Here is a 12,797-nt window from a genome sequence, read left to right on the forward strand (position 1 = left end):
ATTGTTTACAACTGATGTAATTTTAAGATCTTATTTTTATTGTCCTGTTCGTATCTTAGTTCCAGAAGGTTGGAGGGGTGGGGGCGAACTCACCGTTGAAGGGGTGGGTGGGGGTAAAATTTACATCAACTTTGGGGGGGGGAGCAGTGGGAATACAAAAAATACAAATCGACACCCACGCTTAAATGTATCCACACACGTAAAAACTGAGAACACAGATACAGAGCGTCAGTCTGGTCCGAAGCTGGCGCACAACGTACTCTACTGCCATCTCACGGCAGATGTTTGCTTTAATGTTTGATGATGGCGACCACCGTCAATTTGATGTTGGTTCTACAGCCTTGGTAGTCCCCACAATGTCCAGAACCTGGTAAATATGACGTTTGTGAAGACATCAATGCGGGAAAACTGTACACGACAGACGGAATTGACAAACACGTTCTTAGCGGATAGAAGGCCGAGGGGAGCGTCGTAAAATACACGGCGGAAACACTATGCAGATTAGGGAATCAGATGGAACAGATGATGTCTTGAATGAAAACAAAATGACTCTCTTGTTGAGGTCAGCCGACGTGGGTTTGCGCGTCTGGACATGGTGTAATAGACAAATACTAGAAGTAATGCACGCTGGTGACGAAGTGAGTGATAGCGTGTTGCTTCCTTCCGATCTGTATTAAAATGCATGTTGTGAAAATAGGAGTGAAAAAACATGCGAGATAAGAACATCAGAAGGAGGCCGCAAATAGGTAGAAGATCTAATCACGGTCCTGCAATGATCTCCATTTCATGCCAGCAGCATCATGAGGCCGGGTATAGTCCGCGCACGTGCAGCGACAGCAGGCCAGCCACCGCGCTCTGGAAGCCGCTGTTATAGTCGGTGGCGACCTCGTTCTTGACGTAGTCGGAGCGCACATCCTGGTATTCACCCTTGGCATCCGGGCCGCCCACCAGGGCGCCGTGAAGCACCTGAGGGTTGGGGTCGGGCGAGGATAACTGTGGCCAGCCGCAGACGGCCGGCGGGTCCGGGCAGGAACTGGCCCTGTGGTGCGGCCGCAGCGGCGGGTTGAAGCCGAACCCGACCACGTAGCTGCGGCCGGCGTCGCCTAGGATCAGGTTGATCTGCTCCTTGGCCAGCTGGCGGTTCTGGGCCGGATTAAGGCCGGCCTCGGCCGCCTCCAGGCAGATGAGCGCCGCGTTGGCCGCGTGCCGCAGCGAGCCCCATGGCTGCAGGAACAGCTGCTCTTGCGGCGTGCGCGGCGCGCCCGACGCCAGCCAGTCGCAGAACTCATTGACCAGCGCGCCGTACTGCGCGTCGCCCGTCAGCTGGTACAGCAGCACCTGGGCGCCGGCGCGCTTGTCGTCCCAGGAGAACCCGCTGGCTCGCTGGGAGAGGGCGCTGAAAGCCTGGAAATGCTGCCGGGCTGCCGTCAGGAAGCTGGCCTCCTGCGTGGCCCTGTAGAGCCAGGCGGCCGCCCACGCCAGCTCGTCTCCGTAGCCGCTCCAGGACCTGAGTAAAGAACCACATGGTCGGCATTTTCGGGGCAGAATGCAGGGAAAATACCAACCTGTACTGCAAATGAAACTAAGCAGCATCTGAATAATGCGGTTTCGAATGTCGTCTTGGAGCGAAAAAACGATATCGTGCCAAAATTCACCCATGTAATCTCGCCTTGGCAAGCACTGGCAAGTATGCCGGCCATTTCACCCTTTCAAGGGAGCTGAGACCACCTTTGCCTGCACCCATTAGCGCAGGCGGAGGGGGGGGGGGGGGCGACAGGGAATACCTGTCCCCTTAGGCTATGAAGGCCCCTCGGAACCCACCATTAAGGGCCCGATTTGTGAACCCGAAGGACCCCAAAGACCGGCCGGAAGTCGCATTCATGGGCACCGGCCCGCAGGGACAGGCACTCCAATGGCAGCCAGACAGCCGCGCGCGCTGGGCCTTCTGAGTCGATTAGGGCCTATTTGTCGGTGGCACAACCCGTATCGCACAGAAGGCTACGTGCCGGCCTGAGGGTGCACTTACCAATCATTTATAAAGCCGGCGCCAATGATTTAGACTGGTCGAGGCTCCGGTATCGGTCGGGCCTACAGCGCCTAGCAGAGTCCGGCGTTCGCAAGGAAACCCGAGCCGATCAAGCGAAGCGTTCAAAGGGGCCCGAAGAGGGAATCGGGAGCGGTCCGCGAAACAGTTGATAAAAGGCCGGGTTGGAGGAAATAAGCGCCCAAAAGACTGGCGTTAATTCACATAAAGAATCGTGGCCCGTAGGGTCGTGACCTGAAATATCAGCCAGAGGTCCTCTTGTGCCTTTAAGGGACTCCCGCGGCAATGCGGGTGTCTAAGCCGGCCAGAGACCACGAGCGTCGAACAGTCATGTCCATGTCCGACCGAGCCCTTGAGACCCATTTTCCAAGCAGAGACGAGACTGAGGCCCGCAATTTGCAATGTTCGGGGTTCCTGACACAATGAGGGGCTCTTATGTTGGTCAGGGGCCACACTGCTTAGCAGGGGCCCTGTGGCAACAAGGGCCCTCGAGTCGGAACGGTGTTTGAGGGGCCCGAAGAGGGGCCGAAGAATCTCTCAAGACCAAAGATTAAGGGCCCAATTGGAAAACTGAAGGGTCCAAAGGGCTGTATGTCAATTTAAGGACCAGTCCATATTCCCGAAGGGCTGTGATCTCAATTACCCGCAAGAGGACCTCTTGCACCAATCGGGATCACTGAGTTAGAGCGTTCCTTTGTCTCGCCCGGAGATCACCACCAACTCAATGTTGGTCTGAGCTCTGGAGCCCATTTCCCAAGCAGAGACAAGCCAGGCCCGCGATTTAAATTTGTCCAGGCCCGTGCAACAGTATGGGGCCCCTGTATCGGTCAGGGTTCCAGGGCCTAACAGGGTGCTCTTTGTCAACAAGGAACCTCGAGTCGGTCAGGGGAATTTGTTCAACGGGGACGGAACTCCGAATGACAGAGGACCTCTTGCGTTGATCGGAGCCCTCTGACAATAAAAGGAAAAATGAGAACTTAGGGTGAGTGCTCACATCCAGGCAATGGAAGGGTCCTGTGCCAGTCAGGGCCCCCAGTGTCAAACAGTGGGCCCTCCAACCCAATCTAAGCATCGGCCCGTTAACCCGAACTGGGGTCAATAATTGTGCCGATTATTTGACTACCTGCGGTGATCAGGGATGATGTTGCGTCGATGAGGGTTCCTGTGCCCATCTGGGGTCAACTGCGCGGGCCAGAAGGCCTCCCACGTCAGAGAGCGGACCAACGTGCTATGACGCATCTCTCTCTAAGGGCCTCCAGAACGACCATAGGATCCCACCCCGTATCGCCAGAATCACAGCCCGAAGAGACACCGCGGTGCGACATAATGACCCTTCAGCCCTTGACCGGGAGCAATGATGTGCCCCGGAGTGTTCTACTCAAGTTGGCCCATTCCCCCGAAAGAAAAGGGGCCGACCAGCGTTGAATAGAGTGGGTTGAAATAAGCTCAACAACGCACAAGGTTATCCCATGTTTGCCTGAGAGCGTTCATTCTTTTGCATACTTGATTAGTGAAACAAATAAAACCAAATGGGTTGAGCCTGCTCGCCCGCAGTCTTGGGAGCAAGGACAGCGATGGCCTGGGTTGCAACTTCCGTAAAACCGAACGGCGTTGACCACGGTGAGCAGCGCCAGGCAGCGGACACCGTGCGCGCAAGAACAGCCATCTTGAAATAATGTTTCTGAGTGTCTTGCCAAATTAATTCGTGCAGTTTAAAAATTAGACTAGGCGAATGTTTTTTTTAACAACATTGAGGTTGTCCTCTGAGCAAATGAACAACTACAACAAGAAAAATACAATGCTAAAAATAGAGATTTTGTCTTTACTCTTCCAGTTCTACCATAAGATTCCAGCACCACTTCGCGGTGCTGTGAAGGCCAATCCAATATCACCATCGATACCGCGGGACTGACGCTGCGCGGCCTATGGATGCTGCATCGTATGACATCGATATTTTTGTTGCTAAGATGTGCGAGCGCGCGTGCTCAAAAGTACCTTGCATAATTTGCATCACGAACCGATTCTGACTGGATATTACACATTTCCAGAGAAACACGGCTTGGCTATGTTAAGACAAATTTTTGGCCCATTTTGATCGTTGATCTACATTGGTAGGGACCTTGGGCCAAGTCAAATATTCTAACAAAGCCTGAGTTTCATCGACTTAAAAAGAGTGCACCATACCATTATAAAACGAAATGCGCCGACGATTCAGTTCGTGTAGTCGTTTAACGCACGATTTTGTCAGTTTACTGACTACTAACTTCAGGCGGAATTAATCCCACGGCAGCTTCTGTCTCTATTCCATTTACAAAGGGTAACAATGAAACATATCAGGGAAATAATTCCCTTATAAAAAATGGGCCATATTCGGCGACTTCTTTGGGGGTCTTTTACCATCAGGGAGCCTTTTGTCAACCCTGTGGCCCCCTCCCCCTTGCCAAGGCTCTAGGCTCGCGCCTGCGTGCACCTGTCTATGATAAGCTATCGAATCCAACGGGGCCGTCAACAAAGTACGATGCAAGTGTAAGACAAGAGGTGTTTAACCTTTGCGAAACGAAAGAAACACAAGAAGAAGGGTTTTTGGACTTGTCCACGGCTGATCATTTTTCCTCGACGCCTGATCTTAAGGTAATGTTATAACATAACGTTGATCTCAGGTATCGAGGAAATCGTGCTGAAATCTCAAAAGAAATGTTCTGGAATACATGAGCCGTAGCAAACGCATATATGAAATCACCAGTTTACGATGGCTGTATCACGAAACCAGGAGACAGTTGCCAAAATTAAGCAATCGCCAAAAATGCTTAGCGTAATTTGGGATGGCTCCAGCATGCCGTTGGAGTAAGCAAATGGATCAGGAGACAAAACGGGACGAAAATCCGGCTGGTCGTGAACCCATTCCGGAGCTATCAATGGAAGCTATCAAAGGATCTGGTCATTACAGATGGGGGTCTGATAACGGACGGTGACCACTAGCCGTTACCAATTGTCGCAAGACCGCCAGTGTTTGCCTGAGATGCTTTAACTAAAGGTACAACGTTGCGTATCAGTGCCAATTAACATGCACCAGGGTGGGGAGGGGCAACCTGCCCCCCCCCCCCGAAAAGTTTTTCCACACTGATTTCCGAACGGTCCGTCGTGCCTGTGTCAAAATTTACACAGCTATAGGCAACTAAAGAGCAATTTTTTTCGATACAGCCTAGCGAATATGCGGCGGAGCATACGCCCTAGCGTAGTCCCTGAAGCTTATTCAAATGGCAAAACAAAACGATCTCGTAGGCTTTTGGTCAACTCAACCTCCTGAAGGTTAAAAAATTACTGATGTTAAATTTAAACCAGTGACCTTTTGCTCTGAAGAGGTATCTAGGTTGAAGGCGGTTGTATGGGGAACTCCATGGGCATCTTGCAGACCAATTTGTAGCTTTGCCTTTTTTACGTTATGCGACACCAAGCTCATGACTTAGCAGCCTCAATCTGACGCAAGTGAGATCACATACTTGCCAACAGACTTGCAATCTTACTTTTCCAAGATATCTTAGTTTTGGAGATTTCCGGGGGGTCACATTAACCCTCACCCGAGGAAAGGGTATTTAACCGGTCACCCAGGCGCGTGTTAACAATGGAATGATCGTCGCGTTGGTCGAAACGTCGACATACAGATGGATTTCGTTAACATTTTGTATCGACACACCGGAAACAAAAGCGCAGCGTCGTAACAGCGACATCGAAGTATCCAACTCTCGAATAGACGAGACCAATAAGGTCGTGAGCGCTATTCATTCTTTTCATGAACTTTAAGATAATGGGCTCTCACAAACGCTGTCCATAAACGTAAGCGCAAGAACTGGCCATGTATACGCCATACGCTAAAATACCTTTTATTATACTGCCTTAAAGGGTCCACTCGGTAAACGTGCCTTTGCTCGCGCTGTAATCCAAACGGCGTAAGCTGTGTGTTAGTTCGTTGCTCGTTTTCATCAGCACATTTTGTTACCTTTCTTGTCTACGAGATGGCGGTGAATGTGTGCGCCTAACATATGCTATGCGTTGTACACCATTATGGCTATGAGGACCACGTTGTCTTCGCAGTCTTCTTTTTGAGTTGCTTATTACTTGGGAACGCACTTGGATCAAATGTTGACACTAATTACATGCTGTCGTACCGTACATACTGTCGCGCATGCTGTCGTAATGTCGTACATGCGGTCATTTCATCATATACTTACGCAATGATGTAGGGATATATGCACACATACAGATTTTTTAATTTGATACACATATGCCGGAAATGTGCATCTCTCACACCCCATGAGGTCGTGACTCCTACACACTGTCATGCTGGTACTCACTTACGTAACTTGCTAAGTGCAATTGGGAGGAGAATTACGCACATAAATAAGACAATAATAGCAACCATATTCCTCTGAAAAACAGGAGAATGGAGATAAAGATGCGGTGATATTTCGGCAACATGCTTTTATAGAAAAGCAGAAGTGAAATAACGAAGAGAAACAACTGCATAACGTTAGGAACGAAGCTCTTTATAAAGCCCACCAACTCTGGTATAATTCCGCACCGCGAATCTGCACATCCTACTTCCACTAAGCACAATGCAATTCCTAACATATTCTAAAGGACCCTAAACAACTCATCAAACAGTGGAAAGTAAAGAAAGAGCATAAGCAAAGCAGACTTTGCTGTTGGGTAATGGATGTTCTCCGCGACTTTTAGGTAGAATGTTGGAATAAGTAGAAACAAAAATCTCAGCGCGCGGGGGATGGGTGGTAGGAGGCGGCAACACGTCCTATTGGACGACGGATTCTTAACGCTACCTTAGATAACTGAGCGCTTGCTTTGGAAAAGCAAACACATCATTAGAAAATCAAAGCTGAGCTTACCCATAACTTGGAAGAATGACAATGAGCTAAAAAAGTATCTGGTGCAACCTTTTACCTCGAAGAGTAAGTGCCCATGTGACAATAGATGTAGTTGTGCAAATCTGGGTTTCAAAGGGTTTGCACGCAAAAACGCAGTCTACGAACTTAAGTGTAAACTATGTGAACAGCAACGGAGGGACATAATCTATGTCGGGAGACCATGCGCCCCACTCGTGTGTGATGTAATGAACATATGCTATACGCTAAAAACAAAATGGGGAATACTCCTTTCGGTGACCTTTTTTGTCAAAACATGCTCAGGTTGGAATCTAGGAAGGTACGGACTCTTTGACCCTTTTAGAGCTCACAGTCATCTACAGAGCACAGGACCACCCAGGCAGAAAAATAAGTGAATCTTTTCTTATAAAGTCGGCGACCAAACCTTGACACACGGCATATCGTAGACGAGTATGCGAACGTGATATGTGCCTTGATGTGTTATGTGTGCTGGCTTAAAATCGCTTGTATATGACATATGCATATGTACCTTATTTTGTATATTATGTGTTATATATATATATATATATATATATATATATATATATATATATATATATATATATATATAAGTGATGCCTGACGCGCAATGCGCGATGCCTGTTTAATTTAAATCGATTGCATGTATAACTGATGCGCTAGTGTGATGCCTATTTACTTGAGCTCGCTCGCATGTTTCAGTGAAGCGTGATGCATGATGTCTGTTTACTTGAATTCGTTTGTATGTACAGGTATTTCTCGCGTGTTCGATTTCTTAGTTGGATATGCAATAGATCGCAGTAATGGCTAGTGATTGCTCCTTGCAAAATTCCCTAAACGCTGGTGTCTGTAAAAACTGTGACTCGATGCTCAAAACCTGAAGAATCGAGTAGGATCATTGGCAGGCCATTTGGAATTCATTTTCGTCAAAGGCATGCTGCCGAAATATCGGCGCATCTGTGTCTCCATTCTCCCGGTTTTCGCCGGGGAATAAGGCTGTTGCTAATGTCTTATTTTGGTATTCACTTGTAGAAGTTCTCGGCGTCGGTGATGCTCTTGTGGTACTCGCCGCGGTGCATGTCGGCGAAGCTGTACAGCTGGCGGGCGTGGGCGAGCAACGTGTCAGCGTAGTTCAGGTCGGACGGCCGGAACACGAGCGAGGCGGCGGCCAGGGCGGCGGCCGTCTCGCCGGCCAGCTCCGAGCCGGGCGTCGAGGCGGTGATCTTGTGGGCCGGCCGGGGCATGGCCATCTCCTCGGGCCGACCCCACCAGTCGTGGTCGATGCTGCCGTTGCCTACCTGCGCAGGCGGAGTACCGGCAGGCTAATCACTGGCATGGTTGGCGTGCGGCGTCAGAGTTCTGGCCACCGGCGACCCTGGCGCTTGACCTTTGAATGCGGATGGGGATTTTGATATGCTTTCATGCTAAAGCTACGAATCCATTCTTACCTACACCGTAACAGACATTACGCAACACAGACTAGCGGGCAGTTACGCGATATATGTCACGTGCCTCTAGTTCTAAGGCCAACGCGGGCAATATCATACGATGCAGGGGAATCTTTTGCTCCCAGAGAGGTCACCCCAACCACAAGCCGCCCCGGCCCGGCCTCTCACCTGACCGTAGAAGGTGGTCGGCGCCACATGGCACTTGACGAAGTAGTCCGTGGCCCAGCGGATGGCGTCCAGCACGTAGCCGGTCTGGCCGGCCGCCGCGTACCCGTCGGCGAAGTCGAGCGCGCCCCACGCCAGCACGGTCGTCATGCCGGCCATCGGGAAGCCGAACTTGACGTGGTCGCCGGCGTCGTAGTAGCCCCCGGTGAGGTCCTCGCCGTCGTCGCCGCTGTCTCCCAGGGCAGAGTCGCCGCGCCATAGGACCCGGTTGTCGGCCGGCAGCGGGCCGGACCGCTGCGCCTCGTAAAACAGCAGCGACTTCCGCAGGACCACGGCGTAGTTGTACGGCAAACTGCTGCTGCCCGTGGTAGTGGTGGCGGCGGTGGTGGTGGTGGTGGTAGTTGTGACAGTGGTGGAGCCACCGGAGCGGAGCTCGGCACCCGATGTGGCCACGCTCACCACCTGCGGCACCGGTGCCGACGCGAAACCAACTCTAAAGTCGATCACCAGCGAGCTACCGGCCGACTGGGCCGCGTTGTAGCCCTTGTTGGTCAGTTCGTAGGTGGTGGCCAACTGTCGCTCGGCCGTCGCCACCGACGTTACCATCGAGGTGACGACAGGGGAAAACTTTACCCGCACCGTCCAGCGAGCCGCCGTCTGCAGGAATACGACGGTGAGCTTGCCGCTGGCGCCTACGCTCCAGGTGGTGGTGTAGTTGGCCACGCCGGAGCGCTGGCAGTCAACCGCCGCCGCCGGCGGGGCCAGCGTCGCACTCAGGATCAGCAGCAAGGAGCGGATGGTCACGCTGCACGGGTTGGTCATGGCCGGTCCTACCAGCGGGGTTGGAACAGAGCCGACTACGTAGGTCGCGGAGCTCGCTGCGGCTGCTGCTCGCTCGATGCACCAGCGGAATCTGGCCGCCCCGCGATGCGACGTTTATGACTGGTGGCGAACGGCGCAAAAATCAGAGGCGGCGGCAGCGTTTCATCCCTTGGGATTAGTGGAATTCCAGTCAAAATCCCATGCATCTTGCATTGGCTGAACAAGCCCCATGAGTGCCTCGCCTCATCGTTACATTACGATATCGCCTTACGGCAAGATACCGGTTCGCAGCTTTACTTTAAACTTAGACAGTTTGGGACTGTGTTAAAAGTTTCCGTCCGCTTGGACCGGCTGATTTTGTCGCTGTTACATAACTGCAACCACATGCGATGAAACATCTTAACTGCAGCCGCGTGCCATACGTCCATTCCAGGAGGACCCTAAGTATCAGTCGACGGATTCCTTGCACCGATTGGAGGCATCCTCAGTCGATGGGAGCCTTTATGTCGGGCAGGCATCACCAGTACCGAGGGGCCATCATCACAGCTTGAGACATTGGTCAGGCGGGCGGCTCCTTAACGTTAGGCGGTGACGTCACAAAGCCGTACTGCCTTGAGCGGCGGCGTTGCATGGCAACGTCAACTGCGTCGCTTGGAAAGCAGTAGTCGCGCAGAAATGCTGTGGTCGGTGCTGTCCTGTCCTGTCTGTTGTTATAGGGCGTTGGTCCAGTCTATCATCGTGCAGCGTGGCGCCAAGTTTGTATTGTTATGTGACCTCGGTGCGTGCTATTATGTCGCGGGTGGGGGAAATTCGAAGTGGTGTGCGAGCTTTGGACAAGAGTGAGCATCAAAGGCGGGTTTTTGGCAGCAACATGCTTAGATAGCCTTGGCAAGATGCCATCCTGTGAGGCGGCCTCTTGCAAGAATGTGAAACGGCGTGATGAAGGCACTTTAGTTTTTTACATTTCTGAAAAAAACGATCCAACTGTCGTGAAAACATGAGTGCACTGTTGCCCTTGGACTAACTATAATTGTGGAGAATGTGCTAATCTGATTTGATCATTTTCAAGATCATGACTGATCCTGGCCATCTGCTTAAGACCAGTCCCACACCCAGTCTTAAACCATGCCTTCGACCAAGTGCAGTTCCTTCTATGCAACTGAACATCGCCGACACGCCGAAGTGGGTATGCGTGTGCTTAAAGGAAAATTACCGTCTGCTTTATGCAGAAATCTCAACCCGATTCACAGTCTAATGGATGCACAATCTATGCCGCTCTGTGCAGATTGTAGACTAAAATACGAGATTCAAACGAGACTTTCCAAGCATAATCTTGTTTACGAAGTGGGGCCTGACTACCACACAAGCGGCACAGCCATCTATGCTACACGGACGAAGGGAGTAAGTGTCAGGGGCGTAGCCAGGGTTTGCGACGGGGGAGGGCAAGTTTGCACGAGCGAGTCCCAGCCCCATTGACAACACGTCTATACACTGTGAACTGACTAACAAACCCCACAACCGCTAATAGGTACAGTACCTAGCGCATCAATGAGCTAACAGTATTGGTTTGCCCTGGTGCCTTAAGCAGCCCTTTCCGCTGCGTGCCGTACATGCTCGCCCGCCTATATGGGAGTCTTGTTACTCATGAACCACTTTTGGAATATTTGTGTCACTGTCCATGCTAGTGTCTGAGATTTCAAACAAAAGCTATTTGCCTGGTCACCAAAGTCCGGGATTGCATACAGTAATGTCATGGTAAAAAACTGCTGCTGTGCCTAAGCCATAGATCTTCAACCTCACGAGCATAGACGAATGAAGGAGGGAGGGAGGGGGGGGGGGGTGCTCAGGGCCGTGCTCTTCTCGTGATTTCTGCGTCGGAAAACAGTAATGGCGGTGCCACCCCCTCTCACCCCCCCCCCCCTCCCCCACCTGGGGCAGTCAATGCACTGAAATGGGACCATGAAACGGGGCCATCAGACAAATCCGTGGTTATGGCCAGGAGCGGTAGATATCAGAATGGTGCAAGCAGGGCAGTACTCATCGACCATTGACCGTCCCTCTTACCCGCTCGGATTATGTCACCCTGGACCAAAACAAATGTGGCTGTGTATAAAAACAAGCATGCGGCAACGGAAGAAAGGGAACGTACGGGTCCAATACGTTTTGCTACCGCAATGAGAAGCAACCCTGGTGACTTGTAATAGTGTCTGATTGGTGCGCCTGCTAGGTACGTAGAAATGACTGTGTTTCGTTATGTCGTAGGTCCAAGATCCAGCCGTGGTGGAAGTGGCAGGGCATACGGACGACGTGGAGCCCGCCTACCAGCAAACAGCCGCGAGGCCTCCAGCGCCCGCCCTAAACGAATCCGGCGAGGACGACGGAGTCAAGGAGTCGGGCGAAGACAAGCTCCATGGCAGTGACGGCGAGAGGACCGAAAATGGCCCCGCCGCGGCGACTAGATGGACGAGGTTAACATCGAGCACAGGGTGCTGACCCTCGCTGCCGGCTTCGCGGCGGCCAAGTGCAAACACCTCGATCCAAATATGGGGCTGTCGACCCGAGAAGCACTTCCCAGCCGTGTGCCAGACAACTGGATACACGCGATTAGCCAAGGTGGTTTGATGGTACCGTTGCCGGCCTGGACGAGCGTTGTCGAGGTTTTCGAGAACGTGTTCCAGCTAGTGATGGGCCGAGGCACGAACCGAGACATTGGTATCGTCGACCGCCCCACAAAGCTCCTGCTGAGAAAGTTCTGCGCTGGACAAGCGGATTGCTCAGAAGCTGGTGACGACGCGCATCCATCTGCGCCTCGGATGGCTTAATCAGGCTGGGGCTGAGCGAGCTGCTGCCAGGCGCGCAGCCAAACAGGTGCGACATCAGGTGGACAGCGTCAAGTGAACATAGTTGTGCTTATGTGAGCAAACGTAAGTGACCTTAAGTGAGCATTCTCATGCCTTCTTTGTCGTGCGTGCTTGTGTGTCTGTCTGAGGCATGGGTGGTTCTTTTGCAGATAAACGTTTGGGCTGTTTCAGACTGGTCATCATATCGTAAAACCCTAGGTTTAAGCTGAAAAATATATACTTGTGCTCTCGCCCCCCCCCCCCCCCCCCCACCCCGCCGTTTGCTTTGTGTCCTCGCTAAGTGTGCACATGAAATGTGTGCTGGGCGCAAGAATCGTTTTATTAAAATACGGTGAATTTTGAGTCAAACGTGTGTTCGATGAACTGGCTGCGTGGCGTAACGGATATACGCCACGCGCCATGACCTTCGGAGGCTTCGTGTCATAGTTGATGCAATGTGCAATGTCCACAATATCCTATGTTCTACCAGGCAGCACACCACTTCCGTCGTTTCAAACTGCCTCCATCGCACACCAGTGCAACCCGGCGCGTCATGATGCAT

At 51.9% G+C, this 12,797-nt stretch overlaps 1 protein-coding gene across 1 annotated transcript; it reads right to left on the reverse strand.

Annotated features, from left to right (window-relative positions):
- Window positions 1–798: 798 nt before the first annotated feature.
- Window positions 799–9,395, reverse strand: LOC119091529 (endoglucanase 15-like). Its single transcript, XM_037214338.1, has 3 exons — window positions 8,577–9,395; window positions 7,987–8,258; window positions 799–1,507 (listed from the first exon to the last, which is right to left on the reverse strand). The coding sequence occupies exons 1-3, from the start codon at window positions 9,393–9,395 to the stop codon at window positions 799–801; spliced, it is 1,800 nt and encodes a 599-aa protein (XP_037070233.1).
- Between the last annotated feature and the right edge of the window lie 3,402 nt (window positions 9,396–12,797).

The sequence above is a fragment of the Pollicipes pollicipes genome, unplaced genomic scaffold, assembly GCF_011947565.3.
Source record: "Pollicipes pollicipes isolate AB1234 unplaced genomic scaffold, Ppol_2.1 Scaffold_3447;HRSCAF=4054_pilon_pilon_pilon, whole genome shotgun sequence".
NCBI classification, from domain to species: Eukaryota; Metazoa; Arthropoda; class Thecostraca; order Pollicipedomorpha; family Pollicipedidae; genus Pollicipes; species Pollicipes pollicipes.